The sequence below is a fragment of the Protopterus annectens genome, chromosome 3.part1 (genome assembly GCF_019279795.1).
Source record: "Protopterus annectens isolate FY-2018-M chromosome 3.part1, PAN1.0, whole genome shotgun sequence".
Classification (NCBI taxonomy): Eukaryota; Metazoa; Chordata; order Ceratodontiformes; family Protopteridae; genus Protopterus; species Protopterus annectens.
Window position 1 is genome coordinate 732,163,844 of NC_056732.1, and position 25,224 is coordinate 732,189,067.

At 35.8% G+C, this 25,224-nt stretch overlaps 1 protein-coding gene across 1 annotated transcript in view; it reads left to right on the forward strand.

Annotated features, from left to right (window-relative positions):
* The window catches only part of PKHD1L1 (PKHD1 like 1), a 1,597,738-nt gene that overhangs the window by 229,074 nt on the left and 1,343,440 nt on the right, over positions 1-25,224 (forward strand). Inside the window, exon 14 of the mRNA XM_044066249.1 lies at positions 2,176-2,265. Coding sequence (XP_043922184.1) covers positions 2,176-2,265 — 90 coding nt within the window. The remainder of the gene's footprint in view (positions 1-2,175; positions 2,266-25,224) is intronic.

Below are 25,224 nucleotides of genomic sequence, written 5' to 3' on the forward strand. Positions count from 1 at the left end.
TCATTTTTGTATTCTGCCAGTTTAATCTTCATATAGCATAATCATACATTTTAATTTCTTCTTTTAGACATGTAGTTTTACAGAAATTAAACTAAGGGCCAGGATATTCTGGGATTTATGCAAAAAAATTGTTGGAGAAAAAAGAAAGTAGTATATGTTAAAATGTAAATGTCAGTCCTTTCAAACTTTGTGCTTGCATGCTTAAACTTGATTATATATTTAAACTTGTTCTAGAAATTGAACATAAAGTAAAATTAACAGTATCTTGAAGAATAACATACAGGTAAAGCTTTTCACAGGAGCATATTAAATCATCGTGAAGCATGAACTGAAAAAACATACCGTTGCCATCTTCTTTATGGTTGCTAAATGCAACTTTAGCACATTTGTGTAGACATTATTAGAGAACAATAGTTAGTACCAAAGAAATGGGCTGTTCCAACTGTAAGGGTAGTGTACATTTTCCTTAAGGAAGGACAAAGCAAAAAGCATAAAAAAGAGAAAACGGATCTTATCACCATAATAATTATTAAAATAGACCATCGTCAAAACTTTTTATGTCAGATCCATGTCACGGATCTCTTTTCATTCTTATTAAAATAAGAAAGCATGATTCAAGCCTGCATTACTTATTTAAACAAACGTTTATTAAGAGATGAGTGGCTTCACCCTTGTCAAAGCTTCTTCAGATCTAAGTTAAATATAGCAGTAACAAGCACTACATACTTATATGTTTTCCAATAAAAAGCTATATAAATTACTACAAAGGCATGTGCACTTAAACATCATATTCATTAATATTGACTGGAACAGTGGTACATACATAGTTTGCATCTTTGTTGTCACTGGTGCTTTTTATTTCTTACTTAAGGTCAAAGTCATTGAGTATCTGGTTTGTGATTATCGTGACAGGTTAAATGCCGAATAACAAATGAAGCTTTTAGTTCTACATTTTTATTACGTGAATAATATATATAATAAAACAGATAAATGTGAGACCACCATTTCTTCTGTGAAAAAATATACTCTCCATGGAGAATTACTGTGGATAACTTAGGTATACCTGAGGATTAAATATTGTGCATAAGCAACCTCTAAGGGAGCTGGTCATAATAATGACAGCAATAGTGTATGCAGATCAGGGATGAAAATCCAGGAAGACTAGGCAAGTTCATCATAATGGAATGAAATATGTTCTCGGTATCTGAGTTGATACAGCAACTGCCCCTCTATTCCTATAAGTTAGACGTCTGATTATTAAATATTGCTATAGTGCATGAAAGTTAATTTGTGAACTATGATTTACATATATATACATATATATATATATATATATATATATATCTGTATGTTTATATATATATATATATATATATATATATATATATATATATACATACCATATATTTGTTAATTGTGAAAGATTAACCTCATTAGGTGAACCTGGAGTACTTCTCTTGTTAAGGCACTTTTGTTTACACTGAAGCAGTATGCTGCCTACTATATGCCTCTGAGCAAGCCCCTGAAAATGGACACTTATGTGCAGTGGGTTTACCCATTTAAAAGGAATATAAAATAAAGACTGAAGGAATCAAATCCAAGTATTAAAGGAAAGCTAATTCAAAGATCAGAGTAATTAGCTGTTTGTAACTGTGCACCTCATATTTACTATACATTTATGACCTTCACTATGGTACTCAGGCTTAATAAAGCATTCACAGCATTTGTGCAAAAGGAAGATGGAAGATGCTATGTGCCCTTACCTGCTATGCAGTAATACATAATGGTTGACAAGAAAGCTGAAGCTCCTTCCAGGCAACTGCATAATATTGCTACAAGACAGGAAACTGGTTGATTGAAGGTCTTTAAATTTCTGCCTGGTGCATGTATTACCATGCCAGAGATAATCTACTTTTATGGTGAGTAGCTTACATAAAGTAACTATATATGTCTATAAAGTTCTTTAGATTGCACAGTCATGGAGCCTGAGTAGAAATGAACTTGTAATTTTAATGATGAGTTAGAATACAACATTTTCCATAACATACTTAACATCACTTGCTTTACATTATTTTTGCAGTTAACTGCTTATAATATGCAAGCTTTATTTTTTATTTTATTGCATACAGTATAACGTTTTGTTGTTCCTGTTTCTTTTTCTTTTAATTTTTTTAGGACAAAATTGTGCAGTTTTGAATTTAACAAATAATGAAATAATCTGTGAGACTGCAGCCAAGCCCAAAGATTTACCACTGTTATTTCCAGGTACTGTAAACCATTTATACATTTACTGTTTCAATAAAGCAGACATAGTAGAAACATTTTATATACTGCCATTTTGATATTTAATGCATTTATAAACTGGTAAACAAGAGATGTAAATGGACCAATTTTTTTTTCAGTATTTGATTTGGGGAAATGACAAATAGAAAAAAAGATGTATATTGCATACTACAGTACAAATGAAATCAGAATGAAGAGAGCAAAATGGTTAGTCTATCATGTAAATATGTGCCCCATTAAATCATAAATCATAGTTTATATTCAGATGCATGGACCAAAATGGACATTAAAGGGTCTATATTCATTCAACAACAAAAAAATAATTTTACATTCCCATAATAGTCATATAGGCTGTCTACAAAAATATTCAGTGTTGTCACTGGCCCAATTCAAAATGTTAAACTAGTATGTAGCCTAGCAGTTCTAAAATAAGATGAACTGTTCTTTAACTTGTACTTAGGACATTCCATAATCAACAAAAATGAGTTGTTACTGCCATCATAGCTATGATGAAAAACTAATATGTTTAAGTGACACAACTCATTCATCATTAACAGCCATATAGGCATTTTTTTAATTCTGTCGCATGTCTATAACTGATGGAATAAAGGTGTATTTCTATAATCATTATTTATACCCATAATGCGCAAGTTTGTTATTTATTTATTTATTGTATTTAACATTGGTTAACCAGGTAAGTGAGCTGGTGTAAAGACCCCTTCAGCCATGACCTGTGACAAATAGGCAAATACAGTATGCAAGACAAAATGCACACTACAGTAAACATGATAGTGCATCTTCGAAAGTTAACTGGACGAGATGCACACTACAGTAAACATGATAGTGCATCTTAGAAAGTTAACTGGACAAGATGCACACTACAGTAAACATGATAGTGCATCTTAGAAAGTTAACTGGACGAGATGCACACTACAGTAAACATGATAGTGCATCTTAGAAAGTTAACTGGACGAGATGCACACTACAGTAAACATGATAGTGCATCTTAGAAAGTTAACTGGACAAAATGCACACTACAGTAAACATGATAGTGCATCTTAAAAAGTTAACTGGACAAAATGCACAATTCAGTAATGTTATCACGCAAACTTTCTAATGAAAGCCTGTTGTATATACTCCAGATTCTTTAAATTAGTCAAATAATAAATTCAACATGAGGCTCTATATTCAGCAGTAGATCTCTCAAGTGAACTATAATGTGTAAGCAAAACTTTGATTTGTCTTGAACTTTTGAGGTAACTATTTGAATGAATGCAACCCATTAGTGATTCCCAAAATGTGATGACTGAATTGTCGAAAATCCAGACATACATATACTAGGTCTGAGCTTACTATTTGTCAGAATATTATCTTTTCTCATAGGTATGGCAATCGCAGAGTTAGTATATATAATTTTAGGGGTAGTGGGAGCCTTCCCCCCTATGTCAGGATTGTAGGAAGTCTTGCACCCCTACAAAAAGAAATTTAAAAGAAAACAGCAACATTCAATATTCACTCTTCTGCATTTCCAGTCTTTTTTTTTTTCAGAAAGTTAGGACTCAACATTTTGAGTCCCATCATTTCATTAGGTAGCCAGCTTGTAGTTCTATGTATCATGTTTAAAATATACATATAACTAAAAGTTGGCTACTTAAGAGAGCAGAAAAAAATATACTCATATCCTAGTAACTTTCATCAATGGCATAAGGAAAATCATTTTAATGTAAAGCTAACATATTTATGAATATTAGACTCCAGACTGTATTTTTCAGTCCAAGCTGCCAAACTATTTAAATGACTTTGATGACACCAATGCTCATCCACATACATTATAACAAATTTTATTTTAGCATCATCAGCAAATTTTGAATACCATACCTGCTTAGTCAACGAAGTCATGAATATTTTGAATAAAATGGGCCTAAATTTGAGTCCTGGAGGAAGCCTCAAGCTGTTGTACTGAACTTTGATGGACTCAAAATAACTTTCAATGTAAACAATCAGTCTGACAGCAAAAAGTAAATCCAGGAAATAAATTAAGGGTTAATAGCTTGGGTGTCTAGATAACTGATGATAGATTTATGCAGCACAGTACTGAATACCTTCTTTAATATCCAAATATATGATATCTATTATGAATGGCATCTGCTACTTTAGTGTTAAAGTAGATCAAATTGGGAGCACAAGACCTACTGCCTACAACTTCATGATGATTAACACCAATAAGTTCAATTATATTTCTAGGGAGCAACTTTAGAAAGACCCTCTCAATGACATTAACTATCACACTTGTAAGAACTACAGGACACTAATTTAAGGGATCACATCTCCCATAGTTTTAAAAGTTGGTATAATAGCAGATGCATTCCACAAATCTAGAATGCACCAATTATTTAAAGAAAAAAATTAAATAGTACAATAAGTATGAGTAATAGCATTTTTAATAGTTTTAGCATTGACCCTGAAATGTTATGAGGTCCACAAGAGGTACTAATTTTGATAGTGTCCCAAGCTTTACTGACCTTTTAGAGTTGATATTAGTAAACAGTACTTCACACAATTCAACATACAGTGTGTAATAGTACCAAATACCTCTTATAAAATATTACAAACTGCTTCCTTATCTTTAGGTACATGCATGTTATACTTAAATTCCCTAACAGTATCATTTTTGGTTGTTTCATAGTTCACACTTATAGAAGGCCATTTTGTTTTCAGTGGAGAAAACAGCTATACTAGAATGCAATAATCCTGGGTGAACTGTTTTGACACACATTTACACCAGGGTTACCATGTACAATCCTGGACGATTTGGGAGGTGAACATTATTAAGTGCTTGAGAAGGGAGAAATAAACTTTTGTGTCTGCTTAAAAGTGTATATAAGGCTAGGCATCTTATGCTCCTCCTGATCAAATGTCTAGTATTATTCTCATGTTTCCGTGTTCCTAAAAGTGAGAACAAACATTAGCATTCTTCATATGAGTACAAAAGAGACATAATATGGAAGAGTGGATAAGATGCTGAGTATAAATGCCACTATTACTAATCTATGGCAAGTAGACTACAATGGGAACTTATATATACATAGGTGTCCATCTTGTTAAATGTGAAGGTATAAAAATTTAAAATACACTGCTGCAGCCAGATCCACATTTTTTTGTAATAAATGTGCAGGTATGTTGCAGACAGTCCTACATTTTGTCGTGCATCTATTAATAGAACATATGGCTCTCTGGGGCATTTTACTTATGATTGTAGTGTTATTGTTTAGGTGACTTCATGTTTGATCTACCTAGGAAAAACAAACAAGAAACTTAAGAAGTGCAGCTTTCAGCATGATTATAGAAGTTTAGCTAATGTCTTGTCTAAATATGCCAGTTACTGTAAAAAAATGTAAAAGGTTTTTTTTGTATGTGGTAGATTTTACACCTCAACATTTTAATGAAAACAGGGTGGGTGTACTGGAGTTTAAAGAATTACAGTGGCAAATTAAATGTAATGCAACTGTTTTCCTCGTATAAATGAGTATGTCAACTACAAATGTGTTTTAAAAAGGAATAGAAAGCTTGACAAATGGAAATAAGCAATTATTCATAGTATATTAATTGTATAATTTATCACATGACATTGTATAATGCTAGCTTGGTTATATTATAGAGAATGTTTTTAATTGTCTTTAGTCTTATGAAGACCTTTGTGTTGGTCAAAAACACTTACTTGTTAATCAAACTTTTTCAGATGGGTTTTAGCAGAATCATAGAGGTTTCCTTCACTTTCTAAGATTTTTTTCACTTAAAAGATTAGAAATAAAAAGAAAGTGTCTCATTAAATAATTAGCAATGAACATTCACTGTGCTATAATATTTCCTGTTGATTAGTCAATATGTTTAGAGCATAAATCAGTGTCTAACATGACTGTAACTGTAAGTACATTATTAATTAAACACTCATTCACCCTTCAGGTCCCTGATGCATGAAAGATGAATAAAAACAAGATGGAAAACTCAGTCTGGAAGTTAATACAGGGGGTTAAGACTCTAAGATGTTAACAGGCTGTTTCATGTAGTACAGGGTTTATTCCTTCTACCTCCATTTATTTGCCTTCTGTGTGACTGTGAGCAAGTCATTTGATAAAAGTGAATGCTTTTGCACTACTTACATTCTTACAAACACTGCAGTTACGACAGGGTGACTCCTTTAGCTATTGTTTTCTGCAAAATTTCAAGTGTTAATAATAAACCAGTTTTTATGCTTACTAAAATGCTATAATATGTTTTAGCTTGCCTAAATGAAAAACTACAAAAGTGTGGTAGCAACTGTCCCAAAAATATATCTCCCTTATAAATCAAACAGTTTTAATGACCTGTCTTATGTGAGAAGTGTTGCTACCATGGGTGGTTATAAACTTTATTACACCTGATTATTAATTGTGTTGTACATGGTTTGTACTATGATAAATCTTCTCAGGGTAGTCTATGTACTTCCTGCCTAGTTTGTTCAATCCGGCTTGGCCTATACCCAAACATATAAATCTATATTTTAGTCATGTGACAATGCTGTATAGTCATCATTTGATGAGCATATTCTTTTCACACCGACAAACTGTGTGACCTTGACATATTGCTGATCATTTGGCTTAAATAACAGCTATCAGTCATAAACAACACATTCTTTAAAAATGGTGTTTTTTTAAAAAGAGTTGTGTATGATACCAGCTACTGTTCTAGTGATAAAAACATCCAGAAAATCTACTGTGAATATCTCAGACTTCAACATAAAATGTAAAAACAAAATATGTGATTTTTAAATACCCCTGGAAGCTTTTCAACCTGTTATGTATTTAAAAATTATCTAGCACTTGTCCAGGTAACAATGCCACATAGCCATAAAATAAAAAATAACACTATGATCATCGCTACTTGTAGAAAAATGTTTATATGTTTATATAAATGGGAGCAAAAGTGGTTTCCAAAGCAGTTCCTTGAAGCTACATTTCATCATTAACTACATTCTTTGTACTAGCTTCATGAGATGAAGAAGAACAAATCCACAAACATATAGGAATAGGCCTAGACCAATACAAGCCAATGCCTAGAGGAAGTATCCCAATCTGAAGTAGAATATTAACATACAGTGACTATAAATCTGCTATACACATCACAGTTTCCTTGTTAAGCTGTAAATCAGCCATAAATTGTAAGAAGTGCGTAGTATATCAGACACATGTTGAAAATTATTCCAAGAGGGTTTATAACAGGTCTCTAAAGATTCTCTGAGAGAATCTCTACAAGACACATTTGGTCATCCTGGTGAGTTTCTTGTTGTTTTATGAATCATTGGTATAACATAATAATAAGTAGCTGAGGACTGTTAGCCTCCAACTCTCATTTGAGGCTATCAGATTTGACCCCAGGATCAATCCAATACTGCAAAGATTCCTTACTTTGTGACGGAAATTCCATAGTTGCTACACAGTCAATTTTGCAATAAAGTTTTGTCTTCTGATTGCTGCATCAGAGTCACCCTAATATAAAACAGTCACCTTTCTGTTTTTCAGCTAATAGTTAATGTTTTGAAACAAATTCAGCATTCATATAATGGCTACACAACAACATCCTCAACATTGTCTGAAATTGCCATACTTTTTTCAGCAAAACAAAACTCAAACTATTCTCAATTTTAAAAAAAAACTCTTCTTTTTGTTTTTAATTAAAAAATAAAGTAATTCCCAGGGTGACCCAGCAATGCAGTAGCTATAAATGCTATCTCGCAGTGCTTGATTCTCTGGTGTGGTTTCCAGCTTGAGTGCCTTTTGTGCAGAGTTTGTGTATCCTCCTTGTGACTGCAAAGGTTTTCATTAGTATCTTTAGCTTCTTCCCACGTGCCAAAGACATGCTAATAGGTGAAATGGTGATCATACCTCTCAGCCTCTTACAGCATGAAATCTAGACAAAGCCATCAATAATGGGGGACGAAGGCCCAAAAATATGGACACATTTTAAAAATTGCTCTTACAAATAGGGGTGGGAGGGTGGCCTAATGGTTAAGGTGTTTGCCTTACAAACACAAGGTGCAGGGTTTGAGTCTCACAAGGGATAATTGGCTAGGCTTAAAATGGCTTGCAAGGGTAGTTAGCTTAGTACTAACCTATGAACAAACTTAGAAAATTGATAGAATAGCAGGTTTTGCATTAGCATGAATTTTCTGAAAGGTATGAATTCTGAAACTCAAATTTCTGTCATTATTTTCTGACTTTAACTCTCAATGATTTGTAAGAAAACCACAATTTTATGAGAAATTGATCAAAAATATAGGGCAAAAATCTAGACATTCTGTGAAAATCTGCATAGTTGAGAGGTATGCAAATTGGTGATACTCTAAACTGACTGACACTTGAAATGTTTGTGTCTGTGTGTGCATATCTCTCTCTCTGATTAGAAAATTAATGAAATTATTCCACATTGCTCTGTGCATTTAAGTCAGAAATAGAAAATTCTTAAGCTGATCTGACTCAGCGGGTTTCAAGCATTTGATCACTAAGTCAATTAGATGAAAGGGAAATAAACTGATACATTTTTTAAATAACTTCCCCTTTTGCCAAGCATTGTAAGAATGTCCAGTGCATGTTTCAGTGTAAAAAAATCAAACAGTGAGGTGAAGAAGTTTCTCCTTTACCCCACTGTCATGTGATCTTGAATTTAACACACGCACACACGCATTATATATATGGGCCTACTGTTTTTGATTGAATGACCCGAACGTTGACATTCACAACATCGACAGGAAAATGTCAACATTGCAAACACTGACATGCTACTACTGATGCAATGAGTAACATTAGCTCACATTTGCTGCTAATTATATATACTAACTCCAAGATTACACAATATCAGGGAAAGGGCACGTTCCCCTACCTCAATATTGTGCAATCTCACATGCCTGTTGCCAATCTGTTTAGCAGACCGAATTTTGTCGATTGAACAGATGTTGACCATCTATAGTGTCGACAATATTCAGCTCCCCCCACACACAGATTTATATGTGTGTGTGTGTGTGTGTGTGTGTGTGTGTGTGTGTGTGTGTGTGTGTGTGTGTGTGTGTGAGTTTGTCTGTGTGCACACGCTTGTGCCCACTGATAGGCTAGTGTACCACTGATGACTGTTTCTTAACCTTACATACTTTGCTTGCTGGGATAAGCTTTGCTTCCTGGCATCAGCAAACAGGATAAAGTAGGCATTAGAAAATTAATAAAATCATTCCACAGTGTTCTGTAGATGTTACAAATGAAAAGAAATATGCTATTAAGTAATCCAAATTATAATATTTCTGCACATGATTTTTAAACTGTATGAAATTTCTAGTGATGGATTTTTACTATAAAAATTTACATTACACAAAAGGAGGAAAAACGTCCTTTTTATAACAAGCAATGTTTACATATAGCTGGCAAAACTTTGCCTTTTTGCCACTTTAAATAGCCAGTTCTTCATGAACTTAAACTATAACATATATATGCATAAACTGAGGTATAAATACCTATTATGGAACCAAGGATCTTTCATATAGAATGAGAGTACAATTTATTATTTGGTTTCCCATCAAAGATAGCTAACTTCGTAAAACCTATGACTCTTTTATTGCATTCTAGCAGATACTTTTGGCATCTAAGTGAGAAGTTCTTATCCTGATCTGACTTAGCAAAGAGATAGTCTTTGCATTTAAAAAAGTCTATTACTATATCAAATTGCTGCTAGTGTGGAAAAGACTGACTCTGATTTCTATAGCCCTATATTACTTTTCTGATTTATTTATCTTGTTCTATCCATGGATAATCCCAGGGGATTCAGCTTTCCAATTCTTGATGAGTAAAGTTTTATATCCCAGAACAATCAACAAACTAAAATTCAGAACATATTAGAGAGGAACATCTTGGGGGGGCTGGACAAAAGTAAAACAACTAATACCTCAATTTAAGATGTAAGGGATGTTTGTAAAGAAAGGACATTGATCTTGTTTATTCAGTCTAGTGAGATAGACCATATAAAAAGAACACTTGATAGTCTCAGTACCTAAAGATATGGGTAGTATGTATCACTGGACCACATTTCCAGCAATGGGCATCATTCCCCTTTTCTGACTTCTCCAACATGTGGGAAAGAGCATACTATCTATGTAGGATATGCCTTTTATGAATGACTCAGTCTTATTACTACATTTTAACAGCATGAAAATATGTTGTCACTCAAGGTTAATGAGATGTAGAAGGAGATAGTTATTCCAACTACAGCTTAACTTTCTTCTTGTGCCAGTAGTGCATTTTCAGAGCATGCCTGACTAATCTTACACATTTGAACTCTTGACTTCTGCAGCCATAGTTTTATGATATCCATTTGTTTGTGGGTTTATAGGTAGTTACTAGACATGTAATCAATCAGACAATTGAGGAGCCTGTCCCAAATTCCCAACTGATGCAGAGCACTGCCTGGTTAAGTGACTTGCTCAAAGTGACACAGTAGCTAAATGGACGCTGAAGGAATCAACTCCAAAATGTAAGAAGCAGCCTTTCAACAGCTAACAGCCTTAGTCCCCTCTGCTATCTGAAAAAAACTACAACATATATATAAAATATTCAGTGCAGCCAGTTGATCAGTATAATTTTGGGACATAACAGGAACCAGAGTACCCTGAGGAAATCCACAAAGGCATGGGAAAATAGGAAAAACTTCACATAGATACTAACCAGGGGACAGAATTGAACCTCAGGCTCACTGTGAGGCAGATTGTTTACCATTAAGCCGCTATAGTACTTTATAAGGCAGAAACCTCAGATCCTGGAAATCGGAGCATTAATCTTAATCACTCAGCTACTTTTGCTCCTTTTCATATCCATCCTCCCAATTTCTAAACAACTTGCCCTGCTAAGGTATTAGGTTCATAGCTAAATACTAGAATATCATTCTGCAGACTATTGCAAGCATAGCCAATAACCAGAGGTCAGAAACAAATCCTGTAACTTGTATCTGTGAGGTAAAGACCTTAATTATTATGCCAAAACTCCACCCCTCCCAAAATGTGGCCCTGCAACTGTGCCATATCACCTTTCTTTAGGCTAAACCACTCCTGGTAATATATGTTTGACAGACATATATTACCAGATTCAAACATCTGCCTTTTGTCCACCATAATTTACAGAGCTGTGTATTAACTGATTCTGCCACAAGAGATTTAAAAGGACTGCTGTGGGAATAGAACCAACACACAATAAATAGGACTGCAATTACTGACAGTACCTAGACCGCTAACTCTTCAGCTATACCACAGTGCAAGCAGACTGGAATGGTAGCAAGAAGAACAGAGTAGATGAGACATCCCTATCCCTAGCTACAGATTTCAACTCATCCTGCGGATTCCCAGACATTCCCAAACAAGCTGACACTTATAATTCCTACATCGTGTCCCTGATCTACCCAGGGGCCTTCCCTAAAGGGGCTATGTATGGTATACCTTCCACAGGAGGCATCCAGGGGGCAACCTTACAAGGTGACTAGACCACTTTATCTGACTCCTGTCAATCCAAATGAACAATGGCTGTACTCTGAGATCTCCCTGGACTGCTGAACACCTTACAGTGTCATGGAAAGTAAGTTATGCTGCCATTTGAAGGAATCTCATTTCTGAAACTTGTTTTCCAGTTCCTCATCCTTACTTCAATACCCAGAGCTCATAAAACTAGAAAACTAAATGAGGATGGGAACAAAGATGAAAAGGCAAACTGAGAGATTTATCTTGGGCTAGGATACCTGCTAGTAATGCAATTCTCCTGATCCTACTCTACCCTCATATTAAACAATACCCCTCAAGATATCTATACTCATCTGCCTGAGATAGATAAGGTCTGAAAGAAGGAAATGCACTTAATTTTGTAAAATTATTTAATCTTACCGAACCAAATGATCCCTTGCAGTGGAGATTAAACCTGTATACAATATGTTTTTTTTACAATAGCCAGTCATTGCATGCAAGAGGAAAGTAATATACAGCACAAAAATATACAGATATGCCAACCCCACCAGACACTGACCAGAAAGGAACTCTGAATTGAAAAGCTGAAAGGCTGCTTGAAAAACCTCTTCTCAATTGTTTTATCTATAAATCTATGACAGATAGGAATACTGGGAAATAATTGACTATTGCTCCAAGAAGGCAACATGACTAGATATTGAAAATGATGCATTTGAAGGAGCTGAGACACTGTTTTGCATAGAGCATTGAAAAATCAAGATGCAATGCCCATTGAACCAATGGCAAGGTTTTGTATGTGCAGGTTTCACGTGTAGGTGAAATAAGCAAAGGAAATGAAGAGTGTGTACTAATACAGTTCTGTTAGCTACTCAGTCAGCTGCAAGACGTACGTGAGTCATTTGTGTCATTTACATTGCATATTGGTGGTTACAAAGAAAAGTGCGATTTGCCTTCTTTATTCAGAATCACCATGCTGTTGTCTCTTGTACTTACGATCTTAACACAGTATTGGGTAAATACTTGCTCCTACCATGTATTTCAGTTTAAGAGTGGGCTGGGAGAATGTGCAAAAGAAACAACAGCATATGCACACTTCAGCAACAACAACAACAACAACATTTATCATCTGGGTATTTAATAGCAGTGCTATTGTTAACAAGCTCCCAGTGCATCCTTGTGTTTGATCCAAGAAGTAATAACATTGGAGCATTCAAATGAAGTACTGGATCTATGATGCACCTTGTATGTAACATTAGTAAAAGTAGAATAGATCTTTCTGTGGTTATGATTTGCCAGTGTGATTTTCTTTCAGAATAATCCTCTCATCTGAAAGGGAAATGCATGATCAACATTTCCACAACAGTCTTTAGGATCCATCTTGTACTTTACAGAGTCTATGTCCCCAGCATCAAAGAAAATACACACTGATATACTGAACTAGTTATCAATGGAGCCACCTATACTGAAACTGAAGATATAGCAAATTTACTGGTCAACACATTTGACTTCAGTTTTACCCCCTCTTGTCCCCAAACACCCCTCAAGAAATATCCTCACTCATAACTCCCTCAACTATCACTAGAGAACAGGTCCTGAATGCACTCTCCAAGGCCAAGAACACTGCAGTGATGGGCCTCAATAATATCTCAGGCCGCCTCCTTAATAACATGAAACATGACCTATCAGAACAACTAGAATAACTGTTTAACCATAGTCCCCAGAGAGGCATCATGCCAAGTGAATGAAGGACTGCAGCTGTCATCCCACTGCACAAGGGTGGTCCATCTATTGAGCTGGGTAACTACAGACTTATAAGTCTTAACTATTCTCATATCCAAAGCCATGGAAAGAATTATCATTGAAATAAAAAACAATGACATAGGAAATCTTTAGACACTGGAACCAACCCTTTCTGATTTTGCCAAGGGCAAGTCATGCCTATTCAATCTAGTGGATTTGTTCACGAAGATCATTAAAGCAAGGGGAAATGGTGCATGCTACTTATTTTGATCTGCTCAAAGCATTCAACACAATGCCTTACACAGTGATTGCTGACAAATGCACAAAAGTAGTTATAAACCACTATGTCACTGGCTTGGTAGTCTGCTAGCTCACAGATAGGACCAAAGAAGTTAGGATGGGGACTCTACTTCCACAAAAAGGACAGTCCCTAGCAGAGTCACTGAAGGCTCTGTGCTGGGATTGCTTCTTTTTGGTATCTACATCTCTGAAGTCAAGACCAAAATCAACAGCATCTTGCTGACCAAGTTTGCAGATGATTGCAAATTGGGAATCATCATAGAATCCTCCAAAGACACAAATACCCTCCAAGAAGGAAGTCTGACACAGACAAATAACTGGCACCAGAGCCATGATCTAGAACTCAAAGCCAAGAAATGTATGATAGTGCCCTTGGGAAGATGGCTACCCTTGGAAACTACCGTAGGTCAGGGATTTGGGAATGCATGTAGACAGTACCCTGGCCTTTGACTAGCATGTGCCTGTGGTGGTAAGGAAGTAATTCTATGTTGTACAACCTATAAGCAAGGTTATGGCATCTAGGTCCAAGAATGTCATTGTCCTGCTGTACCTACCCTAACCAGACCAATCACTGATTACAACACTGCATTTAGTATGTACCTAACTAGGCATATGTAACAGGAGCATCCACAGAAGCATCAAACAAAAAGAATTGAGGGAGTAAACAATATACACTTTGTAGGCCACCTCAAGGCCCTATCCCTGTGTTTGGTATCCTACATGCTATTGAGAGATAATCTATGCCTGGCTTTCAAAGCATTCTCTGATCGCACTTTAATGGACCTGTTGCACATCCATAAAACAAACAGAATCAGAATTACCCAATCTAGGGACCTAAGTTTCACCTGCAGCATAAACAGGACATGCTGTAGGAAGTTATATTTCTCAGAGACTACCACTTCTCTGGAACAGGGTTCCTATCCATGTCAAACAGAGATTTTCCCTAACTAATTCAAGTATGACTTGATCCAGCAGATGAGGGATAAGAATTTTACCTGTGATCTGGCACCTATGTTTCCAGTAGACAGAAACAGCTTGTAAATGCTTGACCTCCAATGCCCTAGCCTACATATACCCCATTAAACAACCCTAGTGTATAATAATTTACCAGATACATTTGAGATAAATGGGTAGGCTTAAAAATCATCCCCCGGTCACTGGCATAGTAATCATGTGTGAATCTGGGAATTCTGTTAACAGTGCTGCATATATGTTCACAAGTAAGCAAGCGGAACCTCCTCTCCTCAGTTCTATCCATGAAATGCTGGGTAAAGTGCTTATGCAGCCCTCTTGGTCAGTGAGACATTTTATCATGCTTTATTTTAAAGTTTTTGCAGTTTAAAATTTAAATAGTCTTCTTTTATTTGAAAGCTTTTAAAGTTTGATGTCTAAATTATTTTCTAGTACTCAGTCCATTTTATGGCCTGGCCATTTCATTTATCTTGCTTTCTAAAACCAAAAAGAAAAAAAATGTTCCTATAATGTCATAAGTCTTAGGCATGCAACTGACAGAAAGGGATTATTATAAGAAGGTTGCCCAAGAAAGACTTGTTTATGAAACAACATTATCACAGATGAACCAGAACAGAAACTATTAATACAGGAAGGTTATCTAGAAATTTCCCTTTAGAAGCAAGAAGCAAAAACATTGCTATAGCTATTAACTGAACATTAGACAAAATATTTTAGAAGCATCTTGTGGTATGACCAGTTTTCTTTCCTAAGAAAGAAGCTAAAATATTAGTTGGTAATAGATAAATATGCAGCTTGGTTTCTGTGAGAACAAGCTTTAAGTGCTCTCAGACTGTGTAGATCTATATATTAGCTAGTAAATCAAAACAGAATTGAAAATAAATTTCCAAGTACTTAAGACCATAGACTTTAATTTTCCTATGAACTCAAATAACTGCATATTCTTAGTATGTCATACAGATTATTGGATCACAGTCTGAATGAGAGATTGTCATGCCTGGGATATTTGAATATGGTTTGAATACCTCATTAAGTAACAGGGGATCCATCTGTGTTGAATGGGAAATGTAATAAGAGAGGCATTGTAAATTATTGTCTCTCAGCATGGTTAAGAGAATATCATGCCTGGCACTGTGGGTTACAGTTCCTGGGCTTCACTAAGCAATTCAAATGAAAAGGTAATTCCTATCAGATGTGAACTTTTACTCAGACTGGTTAACAGCCGTGAAATTCTTAAGCAACAAACGTAAAATAATACAAGCATTAATGTTTTCAGTGTAAAAGTAATTGTGTATGATGACACTTAAAAGTGTTGTGTCCAGGGGACTTTATTGAAATGGAAAACATTTTTCAGACTAAGTTGGACTCTTCAGTCCTGAAATGACAGATACTATGTCTGACATTTTACAAATGCAATAGTACAATTTGATTATAAAAGCATCAGCCAGATGGACTGCAGTAACATTCTACATTGAGGAGATACAGTGATGTGGGCAACATCTGAAGAATTAAACTTCTGTTTCAGTGGCATATGGATGCATGAAAAATGCACAGCACAATGTTGAGCACATTTGCCCTCCATCTCTAAAGAAAAAAGAAAAAAGACATTGATACATGATACAACTTTTGCTTTACAAAAGTTGATGATGGACAGGCTAGATAATTAAAATTGTGTCCAGCTGTAAATTGTTCAGTAACCTGACATTTTAAAAATAATGTTTTGGATCAAACAGAATTAATTTGGACTGTAAAGTCTCATCCTAATATAAAACATGAGTGTACAAGATTAACATATCGCATGCATAAATCTCAACTTCTTAGTACATAAAAATCTGGACAAAGCCTAAAATAATGGGGGGCAAAAGCCCAAAAAATGACAGATTTTAGATATTGTCCTTATAAACTTGGAAAGTTGATAGAATAAAAGAATTTTTGTTAGCATTCATTTTCTGAAGGATATAAAGTCTGAAATTCAAATGTATATTATTATTTAGTGACTTAAATCCTCAGTGATTTGCTAGAAAATCACAAATTTAATGAGGAACAGACCACACTTACGCATCAAAAATCTGAACATTCTGGCATTCTGCAAAAATCGGAACAGTTGAGAGGTTTGATTGCATATAAGTAGACCCTGTACTTCAAAAAACTCTGCTAGGAGTTGGTGTGCTCAAAAGCAAGATGCTAATGATGTCATTGTACGTTTGGGCTTGGAGTAATACAATGCTACCTTTTGTGAAAGTGCCCATTTACGGAGTAAAGAGATAGGGCTTTTAGTCTGTTTGCAATTTTCTTTGTGAGGAACCTCTGGGATCGATCCAGTTGTTGTAAGTACCAAGTCAAGTGCATTCCAAATGGCGTATTTTATTCAATTATTGGTCTAATGAGGGCTGAGTACAGTGAGACTATAACTTCCTTGGATCTAAATGCTATATAAGCTGTGCCACATAGAATGACTTCTTCAATACTATGGGCAGATGGAGGTCAAAGTTCAGGGTACTGTCTATCTATATACCTAGATCGCTCACTTCTGAGTCTACTCAGGGGTTCTTTGGCTTTTAAAAGGGTATGATAATGCATTTTTTCATATTAAGTTTTAGACCATTGTGCTGGCACTAATCATTTGTCTGATTTAGACCCCCCCCCCCCTGAAGGATACAATGCCTTCTACAACTTTAGACTGCAAAATGAACGGGTGAAAACCAAAGGAGGTGGTGTTTCAATCTATACTAGAGATAAATTCACCTCATGTCTAGTTAGACTGGACTACTCCATAGAGTTACTCCATGTCCAGGTTATGGTGGGTAAGACCCCCATTCAAGTCTTAGCCAGTTATAGTTCCCCTTCCCTGGGTCATGACATCCATGAAGCCTACTTAACCAAACTGAAGACAATCCAAATTTTACCAAACACACTGGTAATGGGGGATTTCAACTATCCCACCATCAACTGGGAAACCTACATTAGCCCAAACTCACTAGCCCAAAAGTTCCTTTATTTTGTGAACTCAAATGCCCTGGAACAAATTACCCATACCCCGACAAGAGGAACAAACATTCTAGATCTGGTCCTCACCAACATGTCAAACAGGTACACTACTGCAACTGTTGGATCCTCAGTTAAAACTAACCATAAATCAGTCACCTTCGAACTGACACTAACACCAGAACTCACAAAGGGTGAAATCAGAACGAAAAACGTCACCATGGCAAAATATACTCTCCTAGGTGAAGGTATAAATGCATTCTAAGCCCCACCCAAGCTGAAAGTAGCAAGTACGCCAAAGGTTACACTAAAACCCTGCACAATCACTTGCATAAGAGTATAAAATTGTCTGTACTAGAAAGAATCAAAGCCAGAGCCCCAAGTAAAAACAAGCTGTCATGGTGGGCATCCAGCATCAACAAACTTTACAATAGATGCAAAAAGTTACTGCCCAGGAAAACAAAGGCAAAGCCCTAACAATGGAAAAGCACCCTCCTCAGCCTCAACCGGCAAATAAGACAACTTGTCAAATCCTCCAAGCGCTCCTTTTAGAGAAATGTAGCAAGTACTGCCAAGGATAACCATAAGGCCTTTTACAGCTATGTACATAACCTAAAGGGCAGGACCCAAGCATGTGCAGAACTAGTGGCGAACAGTATGACACACACTGACCCTGCAGAGATAGCAAACCTCCTAGCGGATTGGTTTGGTGAAAATTTCCCTCCCTTACCCCCTCCTGACTTACAACAAACCCTCTCTCAAACTCCCACCGCCACCCTGCATATCTGAAGAGCAGGTCCTCAAAGCCTTGTCCAAGGAAAAAAATACAACCTCTATGGGACAAGATGACATCCCAAGATGTTGTCTAAACAGGCTAAAACATGAACTAGCAACACCACTAAGTACCCTTTTCAATCATAGTCTAACCACAGGCTTTATTCCTGCGGGATGGAGAACAGCAACAGTTATTCCCCTCCACAAAGGTGGCCTAGCAAAAGACCCAGGGAAGTACAGGCCCATAAGCCTGACCAGCTCATCTGTAAGGCCATGGAACATATCATTATGGGCCTCATAAATAAAGACATAGGTGACCTCCAAACCCTGGCTCCTAACCAATTTGGCTTCATGAAGGGCAGATGTTACCTGTTAAATCTGGTGAATTTCTTTAAAAGTGTGACCAAGGCCATTAATGAGGGTAAATCTGTGCACATAGCACACCTCAACTTGGCAAAGGCTTTTGACAGAATCCCACATTCAGGCATTACCAATAAACTTAGCAAACTGAATGCAAACCCCTTCATTGTAAGCTGGGTTACCAACTAGCTTACAAACCAGACATACATTATCAAAGTGGGTGACTCCACATCAACCAGCAGATCTGTTACAAGCAGGGTGGCACAGGGATCAGTGCTGGGACCCCTTCTGTTTGGTATATACTTCTCAGAAGTTCAGGTCAAAACTAAGGGTTTGTGGCTGAGCAGGTTTGCACATGACTGCAAATTAGATGCAATCATTAAATCCCCAAATTATGTCAGTATACTTCAGGAGGGTCTTACACAGAACAGTGACTGGTGGTTTAGTCATGATCTTAAACTGAATGCAAAGAAATGCATCATCATTCCTTTTGGCACAAGCAAAGTCCCTTTGCACTATCAAATGAACAACAATATCCTAAGTACCCATGAAGTGGTAAGGGATCTCAGATCACAAGTTGACTGCGACCTTAACTTCAACCACCATGTGTGTACTTTAGTAAGGAAAGCTTTCTATGTAGCACACATGATTAATAAAGCCATCACCTTGAGAGCAAAAGAAGTTATAACCCCCTATACTGCACTTATCTGGCCCATAATTGAGTATAATGCCCCATTCTAAGCACATACAAAAATTAGATACACCTCAGAGGTTTCTAACAAAGGAGATCAAGGGCCTTCAAGATCAAGGGCCTCCAGCATGGGCCATACACAGACCGACTAAAGTCCCTGTCTCTATACTTCGTATTGTATGGACTTCTTAGGGGACACTTATGACTGTCTTACAGAGCAATCCTATGCCTGTCTTACAGAGCAATCCAAGACCTAAACCTAATGAACTTGTTGCATATCCAGAAATCAAATGTGCCTAAGGCTACCCATTCCAGGGACTTAAATGGCCTGCAACTTATGTAGGACATGCTGGAGGGACAGATTTATCATGCAGGGACTGCCACATATTCGGAACAGGCTACCAATTCATGTGAAACAGAGTACTCTATGACACTATTCAAGAGTAACCTGGACAAGTGGATGGTGTACCATAAATTCTTACAGGGGATAGTGACCACAACCTTTCTGGATGTGGGCAGTCATTACTAAATGCAGTCTTGGATGTTGACTAGCACTTCTATGGTATTACATTGGGTTGAAACAGCTAGGCTTAAAATGACCTCTGGATTGATCCTATGATCCTATATCTACATCATTGGAGGATTTGATGATTGCTCCTAGCTTGCAGTTATCAGCAAACTTTGTCAACCAGAGGCCTTCCACATTAGGCTTGACTTCAAAGTAGTATATTCCAAACAGGAGTCATCCCAACACTGAGCCCTATGGTGCACCACTAGTAACTAGCCTCATGCTGGATATAAATTCACCCACTTTAACCTCCTATGTCCTGTCAGTGAGCCAGTTGGCTATCCATCTGGTAATGTAGGGATTTATGCCCAGTTTTGTGAGTTTATTTATAACAACTGAGTGTGGGATTGTGTCAAATGCCTTGGCCATGTCAAGGTATGTGGTATGTATTCTTTTACACCCATCGATGGCCCTAGTGACTCTTTCAAAAAAGCCCACCAGATTTAGTAGGATTGACTTGCCCTTGTCAAAGCTCAGTTGGGTTGGGTCCAGTGTCTGGAGGTTTCCTTTGTTATTATTTGTCATGTCCATGATTATTCTTTCCATGGCCTTACAAACAGGACTAGTTAAACTTATGGGTCTACAATTACCCAGGTCAGTTGATGGTCCAACTTAGTACAGAGGGATGACTGTTCCTGTCCTCCACTCTATCTGGACAAAGCCAGTCCAGAAACTGTGGTTAAATACAGATCCTAATGGGCCTGATTGTTCTGGTTCAAGCCATTTAAGAGGCAACCTGGCATATCATGGGGCCCCATTGAGGCCATGTATTCAGCTTTAGAGAGCACAGTGGCAACCTGTTCTTTAGTGATAATTGGCAGGAGAATGGTGGAGGGTATTTCTTGGGGGAGGACTGTGGGTGATGGGGTGTGAAATTTGAGCTGAATTTATCAGCCAACAGGTTTGCTATATCTACAGGCTGAGTATAGGTGATGCTGTTCACAACTAATTCTGCACATTGTTGGGTGCTGCCATTAAGACCGTGGACATAAATAAAAAATACCTTATGGCTATCCTTAGCTTTGGAGGCTATTTTTGCCTCAAAGTCTGCTTTCAGAGTCTTGACTAGTTCCTTGATTTCCTTATTGTGACTAATGAGGGACATTTCTATTTATTTATTTATTTATTTATGTATTTACATTTGTTTACCAGGAAATTCCGACTGGTCACAGGTCCTTTTTCAACTGAGGCCCGGGGAGAAAAGCGCCACAGAAAGACATGGTAGATGGTAAACTGTAACAGTCAAGCTATGAATACAGTAGAGGTGATCATGACATGGAGAAATACAGGAGCAAATTAGGTACATTTGAGTAGTAAGCTCTAATTGCAAACATTGAGAAATAAGAAGTAAAGCACAGTACTACAAATTTTCAACAGTAACCAGATCTGTTGTGCACATTCCCTCATACTTCTCAATAAGGTTTTTGTTCTTTTGTTGTATAACCTATTAATACCAGGGGTCCACCAGGGTGGCTTGTTTTTGCAGTTTGACCTGGGCTTATTTTGGTCTGGCACTGCTGTTTTTATGTAGTAGTTTTTTATGGTTGTACAGGGCTTTTGTGTACACCTCTATATAGGCTTCTGTGGTTTCTGGGTTTGGGGGAGCTTGGAAACTGTCTATGCCATCACTTAATAGAAGGTAATTTGCCTTAAAAAAGTTCTTAAAGTTTTTGGAGTTAAGTGGGGTTTAGTTTTACTTTTATTTCATGGGAGACTGCTTTGTGATATGATCATACCAGTGAAGATGTGGGTAGTGCTCACCCGTATTTGTATCCTTAGTGGGGGTGCAGAGAAGCTGCCCCAGAACATTTGAGTTTACAAAGTCAAGAAATCTTTTGGCGAGGCGTGGCTAGGATGCTGAACTGATAGCTGCACTTCATTTCAGCTCTCTTACCTCAATACAATTCCTGACAGGAATTTTACAAAATAATATTTAATTTGAAGAAATTTTTATTACTAACTTATTTCTAATAACTCTGAGCATCTATAAGAAAAATTTTATTGTCAGAACTTGAATAATTCCTGTCAAATTAATTACTGGAAAATCAGCACCAATATCAGCTTTACAGCATGAGTCATCTAAGGAATACAGCACAAGACTCTTCTCTCAAAAAAGACCTGCAGTCTCTCATTACAAATATACAGGAACTTACAATAAAAATAGACAAGATGGACAATAAAATAGATGCTTTTAAAGAAAAGTGCTCACAACAACTGGAACAGCTTCAAGAAATGTTTACACAGCAGAAAGGACAGATATCACTTATTGAACAGTCATTAAGTGACATTGACACTAGAGTCCAAATAGAAGAACAACAAACTGAATTCTTACTTCAACAGAATACATATTTACTAGAAAAGCTTGATGATATGGAAAACCGAACAAGAAGAAATAATATTAGAATATATGGTCTACCAGAAAAATCTGAAGGGACAATATGATAAACTTTCTTACCACCTGGATACCAGATGTAACAAAAATACCTGAAGCTCTTTCATATGGTATAGAACGGCATAGATCACTAGCAGCTTCTGGAAATGCTTCTTCTCCGGTAAGAACAAGCCGAGATCTATAATTGTGAGACTTTTTCTACACAAGATAAAGATCTTATATTAAGAAATGCTTGGGCAAATTCTCCCATCAAATACAATGATTCATTAATAAGATTTGACAATGATTATTCTACAAAGGTGGTTTCAAAAAGAAAAGAATTTCTACCAATAAAAAACCTTGAAGAAAAAGCAACTGAAAGTCCATCTTTTATTTCCAGCAAGACTGAAAGTTTTTCTACCAAATGGAATAAAAATCTTTGAAACAGTAGATTCAGCAATAAAATACCTTACCAACAACAACATCCTAACACATGAAGAATCTATGGACTGGACAATAAGTACAATCAAGAGAAATGCTGAAGTAAATAATTGGAAAACTGTTGAGCAAAAGAAAAAAACTAAAGGACAAATAATCTTACATATGTTATATTCTGTAAAAATCTAAATAATAATACTAACAACAAAGAGAAAAGTTCTTACTGTCTTCAAGTTACACCAAAACAGGTACTGTTTTCAATTATATTTTAAATGTCAAAATTAGCATAAATGTAAATACATTTATCTCAAATCACATCAATATACTAAGCATAATTTAAACATTACTCTATTTTTCATTATTATCCATCTATTATTTTCATATTCTTAATCAGAGTAATCAATGCATAATAATGTTCCCAAATAGTTTATTTATTTATTTTCTCTCTTTGTGTTTTGTTGTTTTATTTTTCTCTTCTTTTATAAAATCTTCATTAACTTATAATACTTTAATCAGTATATGGTTATATTGCTTAATAGGTATAGTAATGGCTGCTATATAACTTATTATCAGTTACATCCCTGATAGTATTACTTTTATAAGTTAAAAGTGTCCCTGTTTGGATAAACGCTAATGCTGGGCAGAAATGTGTTGCTTTTGAAATGAAGTATTTCAGTTAGGATGTATCATAAGACTACTTTAAATAATCTTAAAAGATGTTCTGCCTTTGACCCATATGCACATACTGATATAGTCCAGTGAAAAATATGTTTTAAGTGATATTTTGAGGCTATAAGTCATGTGTGTTGTGGCTCAGACATCCGAGTTGAAAGATGCTTGTGACTAGCTTAGATATCCTGTTGTCTTTTCTTTTGTAGAGAAATAAGGCATAGCATGTTTAAAATGCAAAGTTTGACAGTTGTGAACACTACTCCGTAAACTAGAGTGCTCGCATGCACACTACATGAGTTTGTCACCAAATAAGAGGAGGGAAAAGAAAAAAGAAAAAACACATACCTTTTCCTGCTTGGTTCTCGAGACAATTTAACAGCCACAAACATCACTAGAAACTTGAGTTACTTATTGCTTGTCGCATTTACTTGTGTACGCCATCCCCTGACTCTTTCTAATTGACGTCTAGTCAGAAAAAAAGCTAGGTTCACATTTAAAGATACAGAAACCTAAATTCCTTCTAAGGAAACATAAATAATATAAAAGGTTCATATAAATATACACAGATATTTATTTTTGAAGCACTTTCAGTTTATGGCTACTGATGTCTTCTAGCACCTTGATAGATAAGGACATATATCTGCTTGTCTTTCTATCAGTTTAGATTTCCAGACATTTTAGCTATCCCTTACTATGTTTTATACAGCAGAGTTTAAAAGGCAGAAATTAATCATCAGCAAATAAAATCACTGCTGTTTTACAAATTCTCTAAAGAAACTAGTAAATGTCAAGCAACTGGCAGGTTTGTTTTGGGGAGGTTGCCATTTCCCACGCTGGTGCTCCTGCAGAATACTACTGATGTCCTGCTGCCAAGGTATGCCCTCGGGTGGGCAGGTGGGATGCAACAAGAAGGTTGGATGTGCATTTGGCAAATCAAACATTTAGATGGCGGTATGGTATACTAGATGGAGAAAGTGGAAGCAATGATTGTATAGGCAACTATAATGAGTAACATAACAACAGTGGATTTGACCCGGTGTGTCAATTATACAATGTTTATATCCCATGTGGCTTTGGGCTTTGTCAAACATCTGTGTTCTACACACATATTGTGTTGGATCTGATTTGAGTGGAAGGGGAGAGGCTTAGCCCACACCCTAATTTGTTACTGGGTTGCCATGCATTATGGGCATGAAAAAAAAAAAAAAAAAAAAAAAAAAAAAAAAAAAAAAAAAAAAAAAAAAAAAAAAAAAAAAAAAAAAAAAAAAAAAAAAAAAAAAAAAAAAAAAAAAAAAAAAAAAAAAAAAAAAAAAAAAAAAAAAAAAAAAAAAAAAAAAAAAAAAAAAAAAAAAAAAAAAAAAAAAAAAAAAAAAAAAAAAAAAAAAAAAAAAAAAAAAAAAAAAAAAAAAAAAAAAAAAAAAAAAAAAAAAAAAAAAAAAAAAAAAAAAAAAAAAAAAAAAAAAAAAAAAAAAAAAAAAAAAAAAAAAAAAAAAAAAAAAAAAAAAAAAAAAAAAAAAAAAAAAAAAAAAAAAAAAAAAAAAAAAAAA